Source organism: Fukomys damarensis, unplaced genomic scaffold (genome assembly GCF_012274545.1).
Source record: "Fukomys damarensis isolate Sample0158 unplaced genomic scaffold, DMR_v1.0_HiC HiC_scaffold_19, whole genome shotgun sequence".
In the NCBI taxonomy this organism is placed as follows: domain Eukaryota; kingdom Metazoa; phylum Chordata; class Mammalia; order Rodentia; family Bathyergidae; genus Fukomys; species Fukomys damarensis.
The window spans coordinates 48,745,638-48,772,513 of NW_022900931.1; the positions used below are offsets into that span (position 1 = coordinate 48,745,638).

The 26,876-nt window shown below is 38.7% G+C and overlaps 2 protein-coding genes and 1 pseudogene across 3 annotated transcripts; 1 reads left to right on the top strand and 2 right to left on the bottom strand.

Annotated features, from left to right (window-relative positions):
- Positions 1 to 2,659: 2,659 nt before the first annotated feature.
- On the bottom strand, positions 2,660 to 3,227 carry LOC104850968 (annotated as a pseudogene).
- A 6,517-nt stretch (positions 3,228 to 9,744) lies between these two features.
- LOC104850957 (olfactory receptor 10J3) lies at positions 9,745 to 10,689 on the top strand. Its single transcript, XM_010608080.1, has one exon. It carries the CDS (start codon positions 9,745 to 9,747, stop codon positions 10,684 to 10,686), a length of 942 nt encoding a protein of 313 aa, XP_010606382.1. The 3' UTR covers positions 10,687 to 10,689.
- Positions 10,690 to 16,063: 5,374 nt separating this feature from the next.
- On the bottom strand, positions 16,064 to 22,042 carry Fcer1a (Fc fragment of IgE receptor Ia). Of its 2 annotated transcripts, XM_019205109.2 has the most exons (5): positions 21,974 to 22,042; positions 21,518 to 21,538; positions 19,657 to 19,911; positions 17,829 to 18,107; positions 16,064 to 16,397 (listed from the first exon to the last, which is right to left on the bottom strand). In XM_019205109.2, the coding sequence occupies exons 1-5, from the start codon at positions 22,026 to 22,028 to the stop codon at positions 16,210 to 16,212; spliced, it is 798 nt and encodes a 265-aa protein (XP_019060654.1). In that variant the 5' UTR covers positions 22,029 to 22,042; the 3' UTR covers positions 16,064 to 16,209. The 2 variants fall into 2 exon arrangements, with proteins under 2 accessions (XP_019060654.1, XP_033622043.1); XM_033766152.1 differs by lacking the exon at positions 19,657 to 19,911.
- Positions 22,043 to 26,876: the final 4,834 nt, after the last annotated feature.

Sequence of the window (26,876 nt, forward strand, 5' to 3'; positions counted from 1 at the left end):
TAGTGGATGGCTTCTTAAGAGGCAGAAATTTAATTGTATTCAGTCCACGGAAATGTCTTGATGAATGTCTTCAGTGAATGTTGTGAAGACATAAAATGAAAGGAAAAATAAACAAAATGGTCCATTTCCTTTCCTGAGAATTTATTTAGTCCTAGAATATTTTCAGAGCTGAGGTTTCTTGTTACTATAATTTGCTGGACTTTTTTCAAGATGGTTAGTTAAGTTATACTACAGAGACACAAAAATTAATTCAAGAAATAAGTTTGGGGGTTAATTTTCCATCCTAATGGATATTTTCCATAAAGTTTACAATTCTAGTTTGGCAATTACTTTCTTTCAGCACTTTGAAAATTTCATTTCATTGATTTTTCTTTCCCATCATTGTTGCTAAAAGAACAGTGAATGGCTTTATTTTCTTATTTTCATTTTCTTACATGCCAATAATGATTGTAGAAAGTTTCTATTTCTGCATAATAAATACCATGAGTTTGGAGCTTAAAACAACACACATTTGTTATCTTCCAATTTCCTTGATCAGGTGACTGGGCATGGATGAGCTGGTCTTCTGTTCAAGAGCTCACAAACCTGGTATTTGATGTTTAGTGGATCTGTAATCTTTCCCTCAGTTTGGCAAGCACTTCCAAACTATGTGGTTGTTGAAAGAATTCAGTTCCTTGTAGTTATAGGACTGAGACTGATATTTCCTTATGTCTATAGGTTGTGACTTTCTTCAGTTTCTAGAGGTTTTCTACATTTTTTTTTTCATGGACTTCTCAAAAGCTCTCTTACAACAGGGCACCTCACTTCTGCAATGACATTGAGGAAGTATCTTCGGTAGATTTTTCTTTAACTTTTTATTCTTATTTTAATTATATATATTGTTGGATAGACTTGAAAATTCTATACATATATATAATGTACAATAATAAATGGATTCTTATATAATGAATTTTACACACCCTATCATCTTTACTATATTCCATTGGATAGAAAAAAGTCAAGTTCTTCCAGTCCTCAAAGAAAGGTGTTTAGATTTGGTTACCTCACATAGTGGGTCACCTTAGTAGCAACCTACCACAGTTACAGGTATCTTAAATTAGCCCATTATAAATTCAAAATAGTTATTTTTATGGACATGTTTTACCAATACTTTATTCTTCTTGATTTTTAACCATTTGGCCATGTCTTCTGGTATATCTGGTGTATTTTTGTTGCATTTTAAAGATTCTGTATCAGGAATCTGCAATTTTTTTTTAAGAAAGCTAACAGTAAACAATTTAATTTCTTGCACATAATATATAAATGAATAAGTGTGGTTGTGATTTTTAAAAAACTTTTGTTAGTTGAAATATATATATATTTAGATAAAAATCCAACTTTATTGAACATAGGAATAGATGGATTTTCAAAATAATTATTTTTGCTTTATGGTTATTATCTGATCCATGGTAGAAGTAACTGCTATTATATGAAGATGCTTATCTATTAACTCTATTCTCATAAACAAATATATTTAAATATAGATAGAAACATTTGTGATTGGCTTATTAGTGCATGGTAATCCCTGGTACATGCATTGTTCAACTAGTAAGAGGGAATCATCCACTCTACAGCAAATTTGAAGTGCGGGCACAAATTTGAATTTTATACAAAAATTCAGCTTTCCTTATTCTTACATTAGTGAGAGCTGACATCTGTAATTTACAGGAAAGCAAAACCTTTTGTTTTCTACCTCCTAGCTGAGCAAAAGTATATATAATGTATTGTTTTCTTTAGACAAGACTTGCCTTTTATTTTTCTTTTTTTTTTATTTAATTTTATTGAGTTTATTGGTACATTTTAGGGATACAGTACAGTTACATTCATTGTTGGGATCATGTACCTTTACATGGCAAGTCTTGATTCTCATTTTTTCCCCTTACCTCTGCCCTCCCTTCACCCCCTCCTCCCCTCCCCATCTACAAACACTTTATTTTCATCTTTTCATTCTCTCACATTTTTTTCTTTTCCCTTTTTGTTCTTCCCCTACGTATCACACCTTCCCTACACCTTTAGCTCCTTTCTTCAAATTTCTAAATGTCAGTAATCTTATTAGAATCTTATGCATTGTTGCAGAATATTCACACCAGGGAAACTATTTGGTATTTACACATGTGTGACTTATTTATTTCACTTAGGAGTATATCTTCAATATGTATCCATTTTCCTATGAATGAATCTATTCTCTCGCTCTTTATGGCTGAATAATATTCCATTTTATAGAAAAACCACAACTTCTTTATCCAGTTTCCAACGGATGGGCAAATAGGTTGTTTCCAAGTTTTAGCTATTACCAACTGTGCTGCTATAAACATGGGTGCACATACTTCTCTGTGATATGATTCTTTTAGTTTTGCCTTTTATTTTTCAATGAGAATGCCATGTAACCCTTTCTTGAACAAAATGACCAGGGTGTAATGAAACCATGTTTGGCAGAACTGTTTAACATGCATGTCTTATTTAAATAAATCTTCCAATAAGAAATGGAGAATTCATCTCCCTTACTTTGAAGGCTTTGTAGTTATCTGTCAAATTTATATGTGCTGCTCACCAACATTCCCTTATTGGAACTATCAGTATTTCCATATTATATATTATAGTTCTCAAAAGGACTTAAGTCTCAAATCTCTGTGTCTCCTTTGGCTTGCTTCTCTCTTGATTCCACCCAGGCTCTTTTAATGGTTCGCTTCATATCATTATCTTCATCTTCATAACTTTTCTTTAGAACATTCATTAATCCCTCACTAGGATCTGATTCAGCATCGTAGGATGGCTTTTCTTTCTATTTTCATTCTTTTTCAACCTGAGTCTTCCATCGTGTGTTTTCCACTTTCTTTCTACATAGATAAGAATTGCATCAGTTTTAATTTTTTTTTTTGAACTGGCTTCCACGGAGAGGGGTTTCAAGAGGTTGCTCACAATCAAAATAACTCTTCCCATGTAGGTTCTCTACCAAAAGATCAAATGACCTCTCTGAAATGCACCTGCACACTCTCAGCAGGAACTTGATGAACTCCAGTTAAGGTAATGTAGATTTTCACAAACTTATCTGACTGATTCTATCCATAATTACTGATTTTCACAGTACATCCTGTTGTGATGGGTGCAACCACAGCAGCTGTTTTTTTTTTATTGTCAAGAAATTCTGGTTTCTTTTGTAGTTTTTGTTACATTGTATTCTTTATTTCTGTTTCAATCTTGGATTTTTTTTTCAGCTGTCAGACCATCCTGTACCCTCTTTCAAATGGCCTTTTCCAACAACACCTTTACCTCTTCTAGATCATTCTGCAAGGGAGAAAATTTTTTTAAAAAACTTAAAAAAGACAAATTTAAGATTGGTACTTTTTCTTCAAATCGAGGGACAATTTCTCCTTCAAAGCTGAAGCCATTGGTTAGGCTGGGTGAGACCGAAGGCCTGAGGCTGCAGTTGTGCGTGCAAGGACAGGAACCTCCGGACCTAGGGTGCTGTCCTGGAGCATGAACCTCTCCAGCTCAGGGGTTCAGGGACCCGCCCCTGCGCGAATACACAACTTGCGTGAGATCGCGGCCTGCCCTCCACACATGGTGGCTCTGGAACCTTCTGAAAACATGTAATTTTCATGTGTCAAAAAACACTGTTTTTCTTTTGCTTTGTTTCGATCATTTAAAATATAAGCATTGTTGTTCATTTTGCAGTCTGTACACAAACAAGTAGTGGCCACATTGGTTGGTAGAGTTGCCTGCCCCTGTTCTATGAGAATAAATTATAAAGACAATTTGAGGTTTTAGAATGTTTTATTTTCTCCAGTGAAGATTTTATTTTGCTTGCCAGGATGTGGTCAGACTAGGGAAAAGTTCATATTTAACTATATGTAAATGCTGGAAACTGGTTTAAAGTGAGTTTCAGTCTTTTGAGAGTTAGCTTAATTCCACCTACCCTTTCCTGTATAAACATATGGAACTGGCCAGATGCTCAACTCTGTTTCTAAGTTCTTTTGACCAAAGATTACAAATGACAAACTATAATTCCTCAAGGAAATTACAGAGAATTGAATGTCAGGGTAATATCTCTGCACATCCTTTCTTTCTGGATTCTTGGCTTCTTGAATACTCATTGACTTGATAGCAATAAGTACCTCATTTAATCATTATAGCACTGATTTAGAGTCTATCTCTCTTGGAGATGTCCATCCTTCAATGTTAAAGAGACATGAGACATAGCAGGGTAAAAAGAACCTTGGTAAAGGGTCATTTATTCCCAGCTGTCTGGCTTGGCCTCAGTTTCTTAATTTGTGAAATGCAGATCGTAGTTCTTACAGGCATACATCTACTCACAGAACCATTTTGCTTAAAAATAAAGGCCCAGAAAAATAATGTCTACTTAATATTTACTTAGTTAACAGCCAACATGGAACGCTACCATTTGCAAATTGGCTTACTAGTCTGACATTTTATTCACCTTTAGTAAGGTGCCTTTTTAAGTTGTTACCCCTGGGCAATACCACCATCCTTTAAATGAATTCAAATTAATTCCATTCAACTAATATTATATATCTTATGAGGCAGGATATCCTGCCTTTAATCCTAATTTTCTATTTATCATTTAAGTGTACTAGAATAAAATGACTACTGCACAGCTTTGCACTGGCACATTGTAAGGATACATAATGTATTGTCAATTAATCTTTAGAAGAGCCAGCTCAAGTACACCAAGAGCACACAAGATGAATGAGTAAAAATCTCTAGCTAAACATGCTAAAAACTGATGTAGGAATAAAGGATCAATGTGAAAGAATAATTCAATACTTAAACACATCACAATTTGAATGCCAACTTTTATATATCTTAAAACTATAGACACTTGTGAAAATCCACTTGAGCTACACATAATAAGATATATTTAGTATATGGAGGCTGACCTGCCAGAGCTGTGGCCAGGGGCCAAACTGAGATGAATTTCCAAAATGAATCTGGGGCATGTGATGAACACAGGAGAGAGAATAAAATACCAGTTTTATAGTGTAAAGTTAATACAAGAGAATTTAGGGACAGAATTGGTGATTCTCCCAGAAACATCGAACTGGCTTCATGTGTCAGAGTACCTAAAGGTCATCACTATATGTTCCTGGCAGCAGAAATCCCTGCTTAACCCCCTTTCTTGGAAATCATTTCTTTTTCTCTTTCATATATGAAGAGTTATCCCATAAAGCATCAAGTCCCCCTTTGTTACAACTGGAGAAAGGCACAGAGAATATGACATAGATCCTAACGAGACAAGCCCCACCCTAAGATAGAAAGTTAGGCTTTTCACTCACAGAGATGTTGCTAAGAGCTTAGCCAATGCTCTTCTCCCAAGTGTTGTCTTCATTATGGGATGGGGGTGAGGTAATGACTTGCCTTATTAATGAGGTCTCCAGGCATTCTGCTCTTTGGATTGTATCCTTTGATCACTTGGGAATACTGACTGCATTTTAGAGAGAGACCCCACATTTGAGATAGAAATTCGGTACCTTATTAAAGAACCCCCAATCCACAGTTTGTGCTCCTTTCAGCATAGAGGAGTAGGAAAATCTGGAGGAACTTAATATGGCTTTTCCTGACCTTACTGTTACTTCAGACATGGGAGGACTGAGATAATTTCATTTATTTCTTCTTTGTGTACTTGTTTTTAAGTATAGCATTCTGGGTGGTATCTAAAGATTTATTGCAAAGAAAGAACTCCTGTTAAAACCATAGCACTGATCAGTAAGACTTCTCTGACCCTCTGATTAAGAAACTCACAAACTATTCAGTACAGTAATATATTTCTACAAAGTGATCTAGAGACAAACAACTGGTAACTTTTTAAAAATTTTGCAAAGAACATTGGCAAACATCGCAGAAACATTTCACAAGAGTCAGTACAAATTTATCATCCAGTGTTTCACCCAGCCAAATTTCCAGAGTGGTGGATGCACCTTAGACAGGAGCACAGCTCTCTAGAAGACTGCAGAAACGGTGTTCCAGGTGAGTATGGCTTCCTTATCTGCTAGGCTGGGGAGTGTTTTTTAGGGCGTGTACTCAGATAACATATATGCAGTGGTAGTCTACACAAGAAGGAAAACATTTGTCTGAGAGAGAAGAATCTGATCTCTAAGAATTTGTACATGTAAATAAATAGTTTAATGTAGAGAAGAGGAACATAAACACTTGAAAAGATTTTCACTAAGGTGTATTCCAAGGCTGCTGAAGAACCTAAGTTCTGCAGGAGTCACAGCCACATTGGTAATCTTTCTTTTCTAACACAACACTTATACTTGTGACTACTGAGCACATTGAACTGCTGAAAAAATGATTTTTCTTTTAAAATCAAGACAAAGTATACATTAAGCAAACTCAAATGTAAGAATAAAATGTATAAATTTCAGTGTATATAAGTGTAATGGACCCTAATCGTATGGTAATGGGCTCCACTCTAACGGTTCTATACCAGGCGTGATCTGAATAGTCCTAGTTAGCTTTTTTCTAGTTGCGTTAGTTGGATAAGCTATGATGACTCAAAGGAGAACTAAAATGTTGAGAAGAAGGTATTTTAAAATATAGGAAATAATTAAATGTGTTCCTTTCTTCTACAAAAAAATTTACAAGTGTATAAAGTATATTCATTCTGAACTGGGTTAGGGACAAAACCTTCTATTACTTGTTTTAAGGAAAAGGCAGTAAAAACCCCAAACTCAAAAACATTATCTGAATTCTGTGGTTTCCATCCATCTGTACACACCCCATTTTATTATGTCTCATCTTTTCTTCTCTACCTCCATTTCTAGCTCCTAGGTGAGTAATCTTACTCCTACCAGTGTCTTAAATTTTACCCAGTTCTCTCTGTGCCTTCACACCGATTGTTCTGTTAGTCTCCCACATAATAGTATTGAAAGAGAGCGTTTTTAAGGGTGTTACTAATTTAGATCTGACTAATAGTCTGGAGGAGAAAGGAAGTTGAAGTATTTCAAGTCAAAGTCATAAATAAGGCTTTTTTGGTTAAGAAAATTAAGTTATAAGAATAAAATGTATGAATTTCAGTGTATACACGTGTAATGGACCCTAATCGTATGGTAATGGACTCCACACTAATGGTTCTATAGCAGGCAGGGTCTGAATAGTCCTAGTTAGCTTTTTTTTCTAGTTGCTTTAGTTGGAAGAGCTATGACTCAAAGGAGAACTAAAATGCTGAGCATTATCGACAGAGTATTAGTGGTAAAATGGAATATTGTGCTCTGCCTAATCTACCCCTATATTAGGGTACTAGGCATGGCAGCACATGCATCTGCTCAATGTACTTTCAGAAATAATTCAGCAAAGCATGAAAAAGTCTGTGAGCAAATGGATGAGAAATGATAAAATTTATAAAATCAAGACTGGGGTAATCAAAAGATGTTTTACAACTAAGAATGTTAGAATGAATCCCACGGCTCCACTGCTACTCTCTTCCTCTTACAAATATGAAGTGATTCATTTGAGCACTCTGGGACGCTGAGATGGAAGATTACAGGTACAAATGCAGCCCAGAGAGCATAGTGAGATTGCCTCAAAATAAAAAACCTAAAAAGAGTATGGGGTGGCTGATGATGCAGTTCATTGAGAAAGTCCTGGGTTCAATCCATAGTACTGACAAACAAAACAACAATAACAACAAAACCCATGAATTTAAATTTAAAATGAAAACCTGACTTTTCTGTGAAAAATCAAAAGGAATAACTACCCATAAAACTATTTAATAAGGGTTTTTTAATGTGTCAAGTGCCAGGTCAGATTCTTCCCATCCGTTAATCCTCATGGTAATTGTATTATATTACTGTAATCAGTTTACAAATAAGCTTGAATATCATGCTTCAAATTTTGAAGAGCTATTGAAAGAATTTATGCAAGAATGTTAAACAGGTAACTATTTTTTTAAAAAAGCCACAGTGATAGTATTTGGTAGGAAGACATTGACTAAGACCAAAGGAAAGAGGGTAATTAGATTGGAGACTGCTCCAGTGATCAGAGGTAATGATATTCATCAGAAGTTGGGTTTGGCAGAAAGTACAAAGAGGAGAGGAAGAGGGCAGAGCATTTTAGGAGGCTCTAGGGCTTAGGGCTGGGTGGAACAGGGAAGAGGTAAGTAGGTTGACTTTCAGCTTTCATTTCTTTCCCTCTCCTTCTTGTGAGACAAGCTAAATGTTTACAGCAGTGAAGTAAGAGATAATTTCTCATGATCTGACTGGCTATCTGTTGAAGACAGTATCTAGGTTAGGGTACTGGGAAGGAGATGCCAAAGTGGAGTCCTCATGAAGGACTTGGTATTGAATGCTACTGGCAGCATTGGTAGGGTATCAGTCTCACTGGACTGTTTCAGAAATAATTCAAGATTTGTTGAGGAGGAGATAAAGACCTGGGCACTTTCAGTGTTTCACCTGTTTTTCTCTTAATCTAGACCCAGCTCTCCAATGGCCATGTAGTTCTTCCTTCCTTCCTTCTTTTCTTTCTTTAAACAATTTTCCTGAAATATGATCATTATCTATCAACTTGAATATATTTAACATATACATTTGATGAGTTTAAACATAAGTGCATGAAAGACATACCTATGTCTTTCAAACTGTCCTTGTCTATTTCTATTTTGCTTTGTTGTTTGAGGTTGAGATCTGTATTTGGAAAATTTTCAAAATTTAAAGTGTAGTATTGTTGACTTAATTATTATGCTACACAGAAAATTTCAAGAACCAAATCATGTTTTATACCAGAAGCTTTTTAGTGATTTAACAAAAATTCCCCACTCTGGCAACATCTAGCTACTACATTACTCCCTCCCTCTATGAGTCTGAATATTTTAACTAACTCCTATGGGTGTAATTAGGCAGTAATTGTCCTTCCGTTCCTGATTTACTTCATTTAGCACATTACCTACCAGGTTTGTCTATGCTATTGTGAACATGACAGAATTTTCTTTCTTACAACTGAATCATATTCCTTTCGGATATGTACCACATTTTTATTCAGTCAGTGGACATATTGGTTGTTTCCACAACTTGTCTTTTATATATGCGTAGTGCTGCAATGAGTATCAATGTACAAGTATCTCTTTAAGGTCATGATTGCAATTTTCAATTCAATTATACAAAAGGATGCTCTCATTAGTGAAATGCAAATTAGAATCACAATATCACCTCCCAACAGTTCAGATGAAATACATACACACGCGCACACACACAGATATACTTATCAAAAGACAACAAGCGCTAGAAAGTATTTGGAGAAAAGGAGCACTTATACACAGTTGGTGTGAATGTAAAGTGGTTCAGCCCCCATGGAAAACAGTATCAAAGTAGCTCACATAATTAATAATAGAAGTACCATATGCCAGCAATCCTGTTTCTGGAAATACAAACAAGAATTTAAATTCAGCTAGCAGTTTCTACAAGTCTCTTCTAATTTATTTCTTTTCTCCCTCTCTCTGCTGTCTATGCCCTCACTGCTGAGGTCCTAGGTGCACACTTCTACAATATCAAAGATGAAGGTGGGCAAAAAGGAAAACTGAGAAATTGGTCACTAGCTGATCACAGATTACCCCAGGGCCTGGAGCAATGCTCAAGGCTGGATATTCTCTAACCAAACACCTTGGTTCAGGCTGCTGTGCTTCATGTTTGACTCATCACATCTTCCCTTCCTTTTCTCAGCTCCTTCAAACCTGGACCACCTGCAATGCTGATGCCACAGCCTAACCGCACCTTTGTTACTAAATTCCTCTTTGAAGGTTTCTCCAGTTTTGGATGGCAACACAGGCTTGTCTTCTTTGTTGTTTTTCTAATGTTATACCTAGTAACTCTGTCTGGCAATGTGATTATTGTGACTATTATTCACCTGGACCGTCACCTTCATACTCCCATGTACTTCTTCCTGAGCGTTCTCTCAATCTCTGACACTTGCTACACCGTGGTCATCATTCCTCGTATGCTCTATGGCCTTCTGAATCCTCAGCAGACTATTTCCTTTCGAGATTGTGCCACCCAGCTCTTCTTCTATCTGACTTTTGGCATCAACAACTGCTTCTTACTAATGGCCATGGGATATGACCGCTATGTGGCCATCTGCAACCCCCTAAGATATTCAGTTATCATAGGCAAGAGGGCCTGTGTCCATTTGGTATTGGGATCACTGGGAATTGGCCTGAGCATGGCCATTGTCCAGGTATCATCTGTGTTTAGTTTGCCCTTTTGTGATGCCTTTGTCATCCCCCACTTCTTCTGTGATGTGAGACCCCTGCTGAAGCTGGCCTGCACTAATACCACTGTGAATGAGATCATCAACTTTGTGGTCAGTGTCTTCGTCCTTATTCTACCCATGGGAGTGGTCTTCATCTCCTATGTCCTCATCATCTCCACTATCCTTAAGATTGCTTCAAAAGAAGGCAGGAAGAAGGCCTTTGCCACTTGTACCTCCCACCTCACGGTGGTCATCATCCACTATGGCTGCACTTCAATCATCTATCTGCAGCCCAAGTCCCAGAGTTTCCTGGGGCAGGACAGACTCATCTCAGTGACCTACACTGTCATCACGCCTCTGCTGAACCCTTTGGTGTACAGCCTGAGGAACAAGGAGGTCAAGGATGCTCTCGGAAAAGCATTGGGGAAAAAGCCTATCTCCTCTTAATCAGGAAAAGTTAGCAAGGCTTCTTCTTTTAAGTGTGTGGACATGTATCTTTTTAAGCTACTTAAGTAATGCCTTCATGTGTGAGGTCACAAAGACCAGAGTGAGATTCACTGGTTGCTAACCTGGGGTGTTCTTTTGGTCCAGTCCCAGTTCTCTGTGCTTTTTCCCAGAGGTAATAGAATATTATTTCCATACACATAAATGTAGAGGGAAAATTAATATGTTTGCATCAAATAAACCCAAATAAATGACACATTCATTTGAAGACCCTGATCTAATCTGCTTGCTTCTGGGTTGACCTTTTGTAGCTTTCCATTCTTTCAAATCTAGATCTGCCTCAATGGCAAAGCCAGACTCCACTTTTATATGTACTTGCATGCACATCCACATAGCTACACCTATAAGAACATTTTGTATTGTAGCAATGCCTTATGTAGTAAGGTTTCAATCAGTGGCCGTGTATATAATTGTAAATGCCATATAACTGAGACTATACCATCTGTTTGTACAAGGCACTCTATGATGCTCATAATGATGAAATTGCCCAAGAATATATCTCTCAGAATGGATCGCTGTCATCAGGACACTAATTCTCATAATAATTACAGTACCAGTAAGACACCAAGTGTAGCAAAGTTCTAAAGCTGATGAGGGTCAGGTTTGGAAGCCATTTCAGAGAGGCTTGTATATTTTTGGTAAGGATGCTTGCGTAATTTGTGTGACTACTGTAACACGTAATTGAGGAGATACACGTACGTATAACCTTCTATGGGAGGCTTCCTTATGCTGCTTTCCTACTTCTTAACATGGCATCACAACCCCGGGGGGTCCTCAAAATGTAGCAGATACATCTTTGAAGGGGATGGAACTGCTCTAACTGCCCCAAGAATAGGGAGTACAATGTGAAACAGCAAAAAGCTTTTGCCACAGAGAACACAGAGGTGTGTTGTCCATAGTTCTGAGATGCCCAGATGAGAAAACTCAGACTGAAAAGAAAACCAGACCAAAATGTTGGACCCTTTTCCCACTTTTGACACAGAACTAAAGAAGATAGTGTTTGAGAGTTTCCTTTTCTGGAACACACATAACCTCTCTGAAATACTGTGACTATCATAAGCATTTGGCTATAATCTTGGACAATATTCATTAGTCAACAGAAACCCAAAGCTTGACTTAAGGATTTCACAGAAGCTCTAAAAGCTATTGTGGTTACTTTGTGTAAATTTTCTTTTTTTTTTTTTTTTTTTATATCCCACCAACTTTGTCCTCAGTGAATTCTCAACAGCATTTCACATCTGAACATCTCAGAAGATGAAACTGGGATAAGGAAGGATTTTGGTCTCATTTTTCCATTCCACTCTAGCCTTCTCTACAGCGAGACTGTCACACCCTAGGTTCACCCAGTTCACCTAACAAGCAGAATCCATCTGATCCGGTGAAGTGACTCCAGAAAACCAAGGAATCACTCGGGGAAGGGCCATCAAAACTGCAGCTGCTGGGGATGGGAGGAGCCAGTGTGAATGAAGCAATTCTTAACTCGAGAGAGCGTGTGTAATTTGGCCAAAACAAAAGACAAAAAACCTAGTCTGTGGAGTGTGGCTGGGGATAAAAGATATTTTTGCCTTAGAGTCCAGATTTCCAGAGATTATAGCCAGTTTTTTGTTTGTTTGTTTGTTTGTTTTTTCCTGTGCTGTTGGTCCAAACACATTTCCAAAGTGATTTGCAGAACAGTTCTGTTTAACCTGACTCAAAGCTGCTGAGCAAAGTTCCGATGATTAATTTAACAGCCCCTTTTTTCTGAAGAGGAATTTGTGGGGTACAGTAATACACACCACGGTGGCACCCTTCCCGACTTACTCAAGCGCGCCCTCCCCGCATGCTGGGAGAAACATGGCCTGAGCGCTCTCAGCGAGTCCCATTTCAGGACCCGTCCTCCCTATGGAGCCGCTCAGTCTGACTTCTCTGGGATATACATCTCCAGGGCTTGGTCTAGGCAGGGAAATGGCTTTAAGATAAATAGGAAGGGCTCTCCCCAGGCCAGAGGTCTCCTCTGTGAGATGTGGAGGTCTTCACTGTGACTGTGTCGCACTTCAACTTCTCTGATTGTTGCACCCTCTCTCCTTCATCCTGCATAGGAGCAGAGACTGAGACCACTCCTGATAAAGTTCCTGCATTGAAATTTGTGTCTTAAGGTTTGTTTCCCGAGGGTGGAAACAGGCAACATTTTAAGATACCATTTCTAGAACAGTTGGCAGGAGCTGAGAACCCATTTTTAGCACACCATTTCTAGAAAATTTGGCATAAGTAGAGGGTGCAATTTCTAGCCTTAACATATTTTAGTCAGGGTAGATAAATGGCTTTTACATTTTAAATTTTTAAAAATATTTATATTCTATTTATTGAGTTATATTTACTGTGAATCAACTTAGTTGGCAATTGTGTAGTGTTATCTTCTTGGAAACTGCTGAAAAAAAAAATCTGAAATGTTTTCCTTTTCAATTCACAGAGGGTAATTTCAGCTTCATTGCAGCCAGGTACCTTGACCTTGCAGAGAGATCGCTGACGACTCTCAGAGTTATGTTGAAATTTACCCATCACGGGCGATACTGAAAATGGGGCTGTGACTTTCCAATTTTCAAGCGGGGAAGCGTGAGGGTGTTGCCAATGATATAACAAGTGATCCTGGGCACATTTGTACAGTAAAAGGGTTTGGGTGAGAATTTTATGGGGGTTGTTGTAATACGAGATGAAGGCATGGACTTGGATGGAACTGTTCAGAACTGGACAAATAATCTAAGTCTGGAAGGCATCCGTACTCTCTGATGTCGTCTAAGGATCTGGACAGTCCCCAGGTATCCTCAGGTGCCTCTGCCTTCCACAAGAAGACTTATCTCTGGGTTCAGAATGATGCTTCTGCTCTCTTCATTTCCCACTTGGTGGGAAGAGGGAAGAGCAGAGTCTTTCCTGAACCCTCAGTTCTCCAGATTACTGACCAGATAAATTTTCTGATTGAGTGTCCACACTGGAGAAATCCTGGGAAGCTTCTATTGCATTGGCCACAAAGAGGGAACTGTGTCTTGATTTCCAGAAAACCAACACCTATTGTAGGAAACTCAGGCGTATTTGTGGTCATGGCAGCTTAAAAATTGTTCTGTGTTCTGGCCTAGACCCATTAGTTAAGAAATCAGAGGTGATAGAAGGGGCCAAAAGAGTGAATCTGGAATGGATTCTACTTGTCATCCGTATTATATTCTCTTTCTCTGGTATAGGTAGAAAACATTTTATGTGTGTTAAAGTAAAACGACCCCTTTAGAAATGCTATACTCTGAAGGCCACCAAGTCCTCAATTCCTAATTCTGTTCTATATTCTTTCTTGAATAGGCTATGAATGACCATCAAGAAGATAACAAGAAGAAAGAAATGGTAGAGATGGGTCTGAGATGAACACCAAATTTAGGAAAATGAGAGACCATAGGAAGGAAAGGGCCAGTATGTGACCATGAGGAGAATGTCATGCTGCAGCTTCCTGGGAACGCCTGCTGAGCTGCTCATGCCTACATAAGCACAACGTGGCAACTGGGTGACAGAGGAATGAATGACACATGTCTGGGCTAGAGGGATTTACAGAACATTTTGTCCAAACCCCTCATTTTACAAAGAGGAATTAGAATCCTAGAGACTGGCAAGGAACTGGCCCAACCCCTCAGCTAGTTACTACGTGGCAGCTTGAACCTCCATATCTGTTCTCTAGCCAAAGCCCTCCAAGTTTGGACTGAAGACAAGAGAGGAGGCGAGCGTGAACTTTGACCCTCAAGAACACAGAAACTCTCAAGACATGTACCTCAAGCTGATCAGGACTGGACTTTCTACCCACATTAAGTAGCTCTCAGGTCTTAACGCTGAGTCATTTGGCCTCAGACCTGTGTCTGAACCAAAGGAGCACCTTGATCTCTGTGTGATGCTGGCTCCTGCAGAGATCACTGGGGGAAGGTGTCCTTCATGCATGTGTTGGCCTCAAGGCTATGAGCTGAAGTAGGCCTTGGAGTGGCAGCAGGGATCCTTTCCTAGACACCAGGAAACTCCTAGAGGCACTTCTGGCCCATTGTTTCGGGAGACATTTCCCCTCTACTCACTAATCCTTGTTACGTGAAACCAAAGACAGGCTGTTCAGTGGGATTTGACCATTTCTAACCTCTTTATAATGAGTAAAGGAAAAAAACCAGGAAGGAGTCTGTGATACAAGATACCTGTCTGGGGGGCGGGGTAAAGAAAAAGGAAAGGAACGGCTCATATAATTTTTCTTGTCTCTGTTCCTGAAACATTGCTTTTAAGCAGGGGACATGTAGGTCTCGTAGATACTACTTATGAATTTCTCTCCTAGTTATCTGTCCTTTATTATAAATTATTGTAGAGCCCGAGTGAATTAGAGGCCCTGAGCACATTCTCTGCACTAAACTCACATCCAGCCCTGATAATATGTGCCTCCATTTCCTGAGGCTTTTCCTAAGACCCCAGTCTAACCACATTCATGCATAGTGGGGCAAGAAGAGGGGAAGACTCGATGACTAATATGAGTCCTATTTTAGCAATGGAATACTATGACCAATGGTGGTAAAAGAAAATCTTCCCAAACCTAGAAAGCAGAAGAGTCAGGATCTTTGGAGACCTGTCATCTTCTGTATGCTTTAGCCTTTTTCCAATGGATGGCTTTTTAGGAGATGGGAAGGAGACAGGAATTTAATTGTATTCACCAAGTGATAATCTTGGGCCCTCAGTGGTAACACTGCAAGTAAAAATAAATATGCCAAAGCTATTTATTTCCTTCGTTTGACAAATTATTCAATCCCAGACTATGTTCAGAGATAAGAGTTTTGATTATTATTTTTTGCTTTTTGAAACAAAATGGTTGTTTAATTTGTTCATAAAGATGAAACATACAAATTTAAGGTATAATTTTGGGATACATTAGAGGGATGAAATAATCACAGATAATTCCTGGACTGAACTATATTGCTAGGATCAAATCCTTAAGACGAGATTCAGCATAAAGTAAGACGTGTGTATATAGTAAGTTGGAGAGAGCATAGACATTATCAACCTCAACTGCCTTCTACTATGTTGCCTCAGTTATAGCTCATAACGGTCATGAGAAGACATTTTAAAATCTAGACTTTCATAGTTCTTGCTTCTAGAACTAATAAAAAGACAAATAAATGAGCCTTGAATATTCAGAAGCATCCTATTACATGGTCTCATACTTATTTTACACAAGTCCTGCTCCCTTTTTCAAAGGCTAATAATAAATAAATCCATTCTTGCACTTATTCCACCAGTGTTTATTGAGCATTTAGTATTACATGTCACATAATCAGTTACATTTGGTTTAATGAGGCAATTCTATATATCCTTGACCACAGATTTTTCTATGTACTTTGAGAGCTGTGTTTGACAAATGAAAAACTATTCCCTGTGCTGTTAAAAAAAAAAAACATTCTGTTGCAAACTGATTCTCAAACAACGACATCAATTTCCTTGGGGGTCTGCCACAGGATGTGGCTTCTGAAGCTTGTTGCTTTTCTCAGTCATTTTCATTTTCAAAAGAGATTTGAACTGTTTATCAGTTGAGACAAATAATGTGGTATCTACAACAAGCAGTGTCGCCACCAGCAGAGGGATAATGAGTTGTAGCCAGATATACATGCTTGGTGGACCTAGAGTGGAATACAGATGCAACAAGAAACATGATTCATATCAGAAATTGAGAGTGAGATTCAGAGTTTCATCTTCCTTAAGAGAAGGACTAAGTATGATCTTCCATTTTAGTACGTATGCTGCCGAAGCAGGCACATAGAACTCCATTTTTAGCATGATGTGGCCTCCAGGAGCAGAGAAGAAACACTCAGGAGACCGGGTTACCCTGTCTGTGTTCCCAGTAACCCCTATCGAAAACCTTTCCTCTAGCCAGTGTGCTCAAGAGAAAAGTCAGCAAAAAATGACTCTTTTCTTGAAGCTGACATGACCACCATCTGCATACCGTTTGGAGGTTGAAAGGAGACCAAGTGAAGACGGGGGTCACCAGTGACTTATTTTAATTAATCAACCATCATTTCTTGCACAACTACTTGGTGACATAAAGTCCTGGAGTACTTCTGTTACCTTCCAATTCTACGGTTTGGTGACTCGTTCTAGAACTATAGAGCTCCCAAATGTCATAGAGAGAAATTACTTAGGGACCAGTGTATCTCAACATTGGTACACACGATCATAACTTGAAAGATGCTCTGAAAATATCGCTGCCCAAGCCTCACCCCAACCAATTAAATAAGAATCTAAGGAGATGAGTCATGGATATCAATATCTTTTTAAGTTTCTTAGGTGATTCTAGTTGAGTCTAGGCCCAACCTTCTATTTTACACACAAGAAATCCAGAAACAAATAGCACTTTGGCCTCAAATTGCAAACTGTCAGCAAAGCTAACTCTGACAATTCTTCTTATGGTTTTTTATACGTAATTATCAACATGCTGAAAAAAGACATCTGATTTCTTCTTTGCAAACCAAGTATTTCAAAGGCTCCCCATGCTGTATACAAAGTTTGGGAAGTACAGTTTTTCTTGAGGGCCATAAAGGCAGCCCACCTGCCTACCTGCTTCAACTTGAGCCTGTTTCCTGCCCCCCACAACAGAAGCACATGGCTTATTGATCTAAGCCAGAATAGACTCTTTTAGGTCACCACACCTTTGTTCCTTTAACTTTGGAACTCCTTTTCATTTTGATGAATATAAATACCTCCCTCAGGAGAAACAGATGAGTTTAAGATTTAAAAACAATCACAATCTCTTACATCTGTGCAGTGCTTACTGTGACAGCTTACAAAGTCCTATGATTAACACTAGCATACCTACCTACTTCATAAACAGTCTTCACAAAACTCCATCGTGTGAGCAGGCAATGTCACCATTTAACGAAATGGACTCTAGGACTGAGACATATGCTATAGCTTTGGTCACCTCATTGAAAATCTAGTAAGCTTTCTAAGTTATCTTGGTTGCCCCCGTTCTACAAGCTGTAAACATTTCAGCCTCAGATATCCTCTCTTACTTCCTCTGCTGCAGACTATTTCTTTCTCCTTTACCAACTCACCTTTTATGACAGTAATGTTGAGGGACTCAGAGACATATCTCTCATTTTGCTTCTTCTGCTTAAGCGTAAAGAAGCCCGTGCAGTGATAGGCACCGCTGTCACTAGCTGTCATAGATGTAATGGTAATGGAGACGTTGTTCTCATAACAATACTTGAAAGGTTGGCCATCCTTGTAGTAGAGTGGGGAGTATACGGTCCAATTCTTCCAACCGTGGCACCTGAGGGAGAGGGATGAACCCTCCACCACCACCTTAGCAGAAGTCTGAAGGAGCAGCCAGTCTGAAGAGAGAGCAGTTATTATGTTATTCATTTAGCAACAAATGGAGGGAAAGAGGAACAGGGGAATGAGGAAACAGGAAAAGGGGGTAGATTATAAATAGAAATATTATAGATAGATCATCAATATATAGTGATAGTATAGATTGTAGATAGGTAGGTTATATATAGGTGGGAGGTGGATAGATTGTCAGTAGATAGATGATAGATAAATTGATAGATAGATAGATAGATAGATAGACAGATAGATTTAGGGTTACAAGTAGAATGTGGATCAGCAAATATAGATTGTCATTAACCCAATACTTGACTCAAAATAAACTAAAAGTAAACACAAAATAATGCTTAGAGCTTGTCTTCTGTATTGATAAATACTCTTTCCTAAAAGTAAGTATGGAGCCATAAAAACCACTCACACCTTTCTGCTGAACTCACACATGGAAGTCCTGCAATCCAGAATTCACTTCAGAGCTGTTACAGCTAGTTCTAGTGACTTCAGAGAAAATAAACAGGGCATTTTAGCTTAGGACCCTGCTGTTCATCATCATTGCCCTCAAACTTTCTTTAAAACATGTGCAGCAGTTCTAATTATTTGTGGAATTCCTAATCTAATGTTCTCATTCCCAGTTAGCTCTATGTTTCATGAGGTCAGGGGCCTTTTCTCATTCTACACGTTATCCTCAATGTCTAACACAATGCCCAGGGGTGGGTAGATACTCAAAAACATTTGTGAACAATAAGTCAGTAAAAAAACAGAAACCATTGCCATGTAACAATTGAGAAGCCTTGATAAAAGAAAATGTTTAAATGGGAAGATGGCCAACTTGTGCAAGCATATTTTATTTAGGAGAAATCTTTGGGGACTTCTCTATAATCTGTCACAAGGAAATAAAGACATTATTCTACATTGATTTAGTTCATATTTGGAATTTACATACAGATGTTAAAATATTTATTTTCACTGGAGAGAAAAGTGTAACACTGACTTATCCATCCAAATGAAATCATTAGCTTGTTCATTCAACATTTACTGATTAACCCCCATGTGTAAGTATGTTGTGCTAATTGTTGGCAGAAGAAAAGTAATACAGATGAAACAAACATCAGAACTGTTTTTGAGTAACAACAAATGACGTGAGGAATGTACACAGATATCCCTCATAATTACCCTCATACTCAAGTCATGACACATTAATTATGTATAGCAAATTTTTAAATCAAGGCCTTTGATCCTCCTCCAGATACATAGCTTTGCAATGCTGATAAATCCATTGTGCCATTTCCCTACATAATGTACATCTGTGTCTAAGCAGAACAGATAGAGAAAAATAGAGTACAACAGTAATATTGAGAAGTGGCCAGAATATTGAAAGAGGATGAAAAGCTGAGCAGAAGGAGTGGGCGTAGAAGAGGGATGGAGAAGTTTTGGATGGGAAACCCTGAGTCTTACTTATCCTGAGGCTCTGAGCCTCAGAATAACCTACTTTCCCCTATCTTCTCATGGGCCATTCCTCACATGGGAAATACGCATTTCTATATTTCTAAGACTCACCCCTGAACACTTCCAGGTATACAGGATCACTTCTGGATAAGTTTCGGTTCTGGCATTCATATGTCCCATTGTGTTGAACGCTGGCATTCACAATAACAAAATTTGAAGTCAGCGTTGAAAAGTTGGTGCCAAGGTGAAACCACGTGGTGGGGCTGTCTTCAGTGGGATTGTTCCTGTTACATGTAAGAGTCACATTCTCTCCTTCAAATATTCTACTCCATGGGGGACTCAAGGAGATCACAGATTTATGAGGGGCTTCAAGAAGATAAAATTATGGAAAGAAATATAGAAGGAAAAAATCATCAAAAGCCATACATATGTCCTGAGTCAATAATGACTAGTTTGCTCTTGTTTGGCTTGTACTTTATCCTAATTTCTAAGGGAAGCTTTAAAGGATGGAGGAAACAGGGCTCTGACCCCAGAGACCTCCCAACATAGGAAGACAGGACACAAATGCAGGAGATTTAAGAACATAGTAATTTACTATGTGGCTTGAGAGCACTCATTCTAATTCTCTTATTAATTTAATTTCAATTTCAGAATCTATAAATGAGTCACAATCCTTTTTCAGATAGCCTCCATCTGTCACGCTTGGCCACTGCTCAGCTCAAAGGCTGGTGTATAGTAAGTGTTCATCAAATGTTTATCAAGCAAATGACTACAGGAAAAATAGATGGATGAATGTATTGAGCTGGCATACAGATGAGTAAAAAAGAAAATGTGGTATTTGTATACAAGGAAGCACTATTCTGCTACGAAGAAAAATAAGCTAGAAGCATTTGTAAGTAAATGGACGTAACTTGAGATTATAATATTCAGTAAAGTTAGACACTCAAGGTTAAATATTTCTCTTATATGAGACTATATATATATTTTTAGAGAGAGAGCGAGGAGGGAGAAAATAGAAGATAGATCAATGGGACGTGTGGAGATCTTTTTCAAATGGATGGGGGAACAGAAATGGAAGGAGGGGAAGTAGGAGGGAGGGTGGAGAGGGAAAGGGGTTGGAAAAAATAGCGAAGAAAGAGCATTGCAAGTGGGAAACGGACAGAGTTGGGAGGAGAATGGAGGACTGGGTAAGGGACGAAAGACAGAGAGAAAAAAGATGTATTATGTATGCATACCAATTTCCCTCGGTAATCATAGTCATTATGTACTACAAACAGGTACTAATAGAAATGTGTTTGGTGCGTGCTCACTTCGGCAGCCCATATACTAAAAATGTATTTGGCTCGATGAAATATACACCGGCTTTCCCGGATTTAAAGTTTATGGCTGTTGAATTATAAGGGTATATAGAGTGAAATGTATACGTTAGTTCTGCAAGGAAGTGAAACACACCGGGACAGCCAGTTTCGAATGGCTTCCAGGAGCAAAGGGATGTGGTTCCAGTTTGAAAAGAGGCCAAGAAAGTGGCTAGATGGCGACAATGAAAGGGAGCCATAGTCGAAGGAGAGCTGGACTTACAAACGCAGGGCTTATGCTGGAATCCATTTTTGTTCTTCAGCCTCCAGCAGGTAACTTAATCTGAGTTTCAGGATTCTCAATGATCAAATATACAAATTGAATGGAAATAAAGTGAAAACCCTGAAAGAGACGCTGGAACATGCAGAAGGGTAGCAGACATGGCTTTGGGCTTAAACAGAGGAGGAGATGACTTGAGAGCATGAAAGGGCATATGAGAAGCTTTGGAGCAGGGGAAAGGAGGAAAACGTAAGACAGAGATGGAAAGTAGGCTGACCAAGGAGGGGTAGACTCATTCTCATCAGAAAACAGAGGTGAAGGGATGCAAGCAGAATGTGAGGAGAAAGGAATGCACAGACACTCAGGAACGCTGAGGGCACGATGAGAGAGGACTCACCCATCAGCATTCCATCTGGAGCTGCAACAACCCAGAGACAATAAATTAGCATCTAGTCCCCAGCCCCTGGGACTACAGAGAACTGCGATCTGAGAATGACATTGAGACCCACATCCACTGAGCTTTCAGGGCCCAACATCTTCTTAGGAACCTTACCCGGCTGGACAATGAGCTTCTCTCTCTCCTCTCTCCTCCCACTCTAGTTAGAAATCTTGCATTCGAAGATGCCAAGATAATGGCTGGGAAACAGGCTCTCAGTCTGCCTCCCTCTTACATGTTTCTCAGCCCAGTTTCTTCTGCTTTCCAGTTATTTCTGCTACAAAGTCCCTGGGAAATAGTCCACCACATGACATGTCCCAGAAAAAGCCATCACTAAAACTATCAAAGTTCCCATGTCTGATGCTCCCCAGAATCCCTTGTGGCCCCTCAAGGAGGAGGGATTCACCCTCTACTTACAAAAGAGCAGCAGAGCCGTCCACAACAGGGCAGACCCATCCATGACAGCAGTCATCTCCTCTTCACCTCCAGGTGCCAACTGGGCAGGAGCTCCAGCCTCAAAATAGGCTTGAAATCAAAAAGGAGAAGGAAATGTTGTATGTGTCATATCTGTTTAACTCAGCTATGCCTGGGTTTGGTTCTTTCTCCAGAGATAATATTCAGGGCAATTTTATCTTTATCACTTTATTCTACTTCCCACCATACTTCTATATGCACACCTAAAACGTGGGGGCAGGTGGGATAAGCATAGGTGTAGGCAGAGTCCCAGGGATCCCTTAAACTGTCAATCCCTGCACAATTATTCAATTTGTAGCTTAATAATACAACAATTAATTGCCAAATGATATATGCTGGGCACTATGCTAAATATCTCATATTTTATTCATTTCTGCAAAACTTCTGTGAAGTGGGCACTACCATTATCTATGTCTTATAGATAGGAAAACCAAATCTTACGAAAGTTTAGGATACCATCTGTTAACTGGCTGACATGGGGTTCAAAGACGTAAAATCTAAACCCAGAGTTGAACTCTTAGACATTATGATACATTGCAAATGTATTTTCCCACCTATGGCCAGTAATTTCTGAAATACTTTTGAGGTTTGTCTGAGCTACCAACCATCTTGTTACTTAATTTCCTGCTGATATATTCATCTACAAATCAACATAATTTCACCTGATTCACTAGCTATCCTATCTGACTGGCCAAATTGGAGCTGTTCTTTAGAGACTCGTCCTCTGTTGGGTTGTGATCTGACAACTCATGACACAGGAAAGCAGATGTTAACCAACCCTTAAACAAGGATCTAGGTGTTTTAATTTATTGGGTTTTACTTCCTAGATTTTATCAATTTTTAAATTTATAATCATCCATCATGAGCACCCTTTCTCCTGACGTATGCATCTTTTCTTTACCTCTTTTTTCTTTCCCCTCTGACTAATTCTCCATCTTTGTTGCACAAGGGCTGTGTTGATAATGACACTGGAGACAATGATACCATAAACACCTGCAACGGGTCGCCATTTATTACGTGTTTTTTTTTAACATGCCGTATTAATTGATATTTGCCAGAATTCCCTGGTAGGAACGAACGGTATACTTAGACCCCTTTTACAGATGAAGCAAGTGAACCACTCACTCTGCTATTGGACCCTGCTCTTCCTCAGAGATTGTTGGATTAAATTAAGTCTAATTTAAACTCACAGCCACCATACCTAAAGTACTACTTGAAAACTTCCAACGTAAATAATTCCAACTTTCTGTGGCATGAGAGAATACAGGGCTAAAAGGACCATAAGTAGAAACTTTTAGATAAGAATGGTTAGTGACTGATTTCTAGGGCAGGAAATCTCTATTTTAGCAACAGATCTTAGAGTTATTTTTCTTTCCCTCTTTAGGAAAATTTCTTCACATTATTTTGAGAAGTTTAAGGCACATGTTTTGTTTTGGTTTCGTGTGGGTGCATTCATAGATGTGTATTCAGTGACTTTAATTGAAACACTGCTAATGTTTATGCATTTGAGGCTAACTTGTAAAATAGGGGCAATAATAGTATCCAGGTGATGACTTTATTATGAGATTAATAAGATAATAAACATGTCAAATCTATTGTATAGCATCTGACATGTAAAACATGTTTAGTAAACATATTTTCTTCCTTTTTCACCATTACTTATTACAAACTCTTAGAAGATATATAAATGTTGACTGAATTAAGCAATTGGAAACCTATATAAGATGCTTTATTAAATAACCAGTACCTTATGCAAGTATAATTTACCTAAGCCATCTTACTCTTCTCCATAGTCACAAAGAAGAGAATAGGATTAAGTAACACTAGAACGTGATTGGTGAGAGTAGGGGAGACAAAGGAGAAGCTGGCAAAGATACAGAGTTGAGGCACTGTCAGGGGGTGATATTGGAGTCCCTGGACCCTGGAAACAATAGGAACAGATCCTACTTCTCATTGCTGAGAATTTGTCGGGGCTTTTTGGTTCCCTTTTTTCAAGGGCAATTATCGTATAATAAAGTCGTCCAATATAGTCACTTTCTGTGACTCTGCTTATATAAAGGGTTCTTTTTTTCTGAGTCTGCACACTGTCCAAATTATCTCCTAGTTAGTTGAGGTGGGATGAGCCAGTACAGAAGTACTATTCCTAGTTTGAGGCGCATAGGATTTGATGTTAGACTATTTCTGTTTGACTTCTCATTCTAAAGCTTTTGCATAAATCTCCAGCATTGAAACAAAGCAGTTTGGTAGCAACGCCAGCAAAGATTTAACCGGCTCAATAAAAGCAGTTTATTAAAACTTGAAAAACAAACCACATGAATGATAGAGCCCATCAATATCATTATGTTATTCCAGTTACCTCTGTACCCTTCCCCAACACTGCTGCATTGGGGATAAATGCCTCAATATATGAGTCTTTGGGAAATGTTTCATATTTAAGTCATAATAATAGGTAGATTCATTCAGTCTATACATTATGACTGAAGTGCATGTGGATTTATAGTACCCCTGCAAAAACTCCTTAGATTCCCAGGAATCCATAACTCACAAGTAAAAAATCATTGATCCAGTTCGTCCAACTTCCTGTTCTATAAATTCCTTTTCTCAATTCAGGGGATGACTTATCAATGCATAGCCACTCAAAGTTTTCAGCACTGGTGGCATCTCATAAATCGTGTGCATCATTTCTAAAAGGAAATAAAAAACAGAAAAATCCTTGCCTTTGTCCTATAGATGATTAGGTCTTAGTCTCAGCTCTGGCTTTTTCCTTTTGGCACCTTGAACAGGAGTTGACTTAGGGAAGAGAACTCAATAATAGGTACTCACTGTCTGGTGGATTTTCACATTAAAGTCAGTGGCTTATACTTTTTACTTTTTGTCTTGGTCTAAATGGTTACTTACTTTGGGTCCAAAATATATATGAAACAAATAAATGGAAGCTCCCAGGACTCCTAAAGTAAATGCCACTCAGAGAGAGATGAAGGCTTGGATTATACAAGCAGCAATATTGAGTACAGATAGAAATTTTTTCCCCCTCAGGAAAAGAAAAATGAAACTTCAAGAAATAACACCAAAGATGCTCCTTTGTCTTCCACCTTTTCTTTTTCTTTTTTTGAGACTAATTTATCTCTAATGTGAAAGGGAGAATCAGGTGGGATATTTCACAAGTATCATTTGAATGGATACCAGCTACACAGTATATTAGTGGTAGCTGATTTTAATAACAGTGCTTTCATTCAATTTTCAAAGTTACCACACTATTTGGAAATTGCAGATTTAGATGGCTGGAGCCAATATACCACAGACTGTTTACAAGCAGATCCTGCCAGATATACAAATTGAAGGCTATCGATAGAAGCTAAGAGGTTAAAGGTTCAGGTACATGGTCACTTTCTGATGGGATATGGAAACTTGACAGGCTGGGAAAAGATTTCCTAACTGGTGCTAGCATTCTTAACTAAATTATAATGTAACAGAAAACCTGTTGATATGTTCCCTAAAAATTCTCAGAGATGGCCTTTGACTTAGGGCAATTTATTTTGTAACATGATCTGTTTTCTAGTGTGTAGGTGTGGGCATCTATGACAGCAAGCTGCCTGTCTTCAGGACGTACAGTAAGTCACTCACACATTGCAGATGAGACCTCCATGTGGCACCTTGTAGTTAAAGGGGGAGTCTGAGCCACAGATGCAGTCAAGAAAACCGACTCCAACTTTGCCTTGTAACACTGTGTTCCAGTTAAGGGACTCCAAGGACTTCAGGCTTTCCTTCTTGTCCTTCAACAGATGTAAACATGTAAGGAGCTGATTTTTCCCTTAGAAGGCAGAAAACATATTATTATAAATCTGCCAAAGAAGCGTCTCAGGCATGTAGTGGTGGAAGGAAAGTTTTTAAGGGTCAGAATATTAAAATTTTAAAATTAAAAGAAAAATATTAATCAGTAGCCAAGTGTGTTTCAAAAGAAATTTAAGTGCAGGATTAATTTAAGAGCCCAGGCTGTGAACACGCTCTTGAGTTTGATCCTCAGGTGAGACCACTCATTGGCTACTTATCACTTGCACATTACTGAATCTATCCTTGCCTCAGTCTCCTCACCTGTAAGATAGAGGTAGAATACTTTCTTTCAGGGTGATACTTACATGCTAAGTGAGTTTTAAATGAGTTAATACGGTGTGCTTAGAACAGAGCACAGCAGACAGGACATGCTATATACATTAGCTCTTACTGGTGTGCTCGTTATTTTGTAAGGAGCTATTGCTTAGACTCATAAGTAGCAAAAAACAAACAAACAAACATTCCTTCCCTATCTTTCTGCCAGTAGGATTTACTCCCTCCTCACACAATGCAGGCCTACAGATATGGGGTAGGGAGCTTGAAGATCATTTTTAGTTGTGGTTCTAGACAGAGAAATTCTGGTTTTGCAGAGTCAGCCCTCCAGGCAAATGTAGTGTAGGCCAGTTTATTTTATGCTTCCTTATAGAATTACACAGTTAAAAAATGGAAACAGCTTTTTCTTAAAGGAATCCCTTTAGGCTGTTAGCAGATAAGGACAAGAGGTCTTAGCCCAGCCTAGAGGATTTGCATTTTAATAGGTAACTTGGGAAGCCCTGATCTTTCAGGACCCTGGCTAAATAGTACTGTGACCAGTGTGTTTTTAGGGGGTGAAGTGGGCAAGGGTGAAGGTTGGGGAGATGGAGACAGGCAGAGAATCATTCTGAGTCTTTTCCATCACGGTCATTATACTCCCTACAAGTGTTATTTCCTGCCGAAGACCTTTGGGAAAAGTGTGTGTGTGTGTGTGTGTGTGTGTGTGTGTGTGTGTGTGTGTGTGGAGGGGGGGGGGGTGTGT

Excerpts from the sequence above, each read along its gene's own strand:
- Fcer1a (XM_019205109.2), bottom strand. The coding sequence starts at position 22,028 with ATGACTGCTGTCATGGATGGGTCTGCCCTGTTGTGGACGGCTCTGCTG. Across the intron at positions 21,539-21,973 it reads GACGGCTCTGCTGCTCTTTT|CTCCAGATGGAATGCTGATG; the intron begins GTAAGTAGAGGG and ends GGGTTGTTGCAG. Across the intron at positions 18,108-19,656 it reads ATACCTGGAAGTGTTCAGGG|ACTGGCTGCTCCTTCAGACT; the intron begins GTGAGTCTTAGA and ends CTCTCTCTTCAG.
- LOC104850957 (XM_010608080.1), top strand. The coding sequence starts at position 9,745 with ATGCCACAGCCTAACCGCACCTTTGTTACTAAATTCCTCTTTGAAGGT.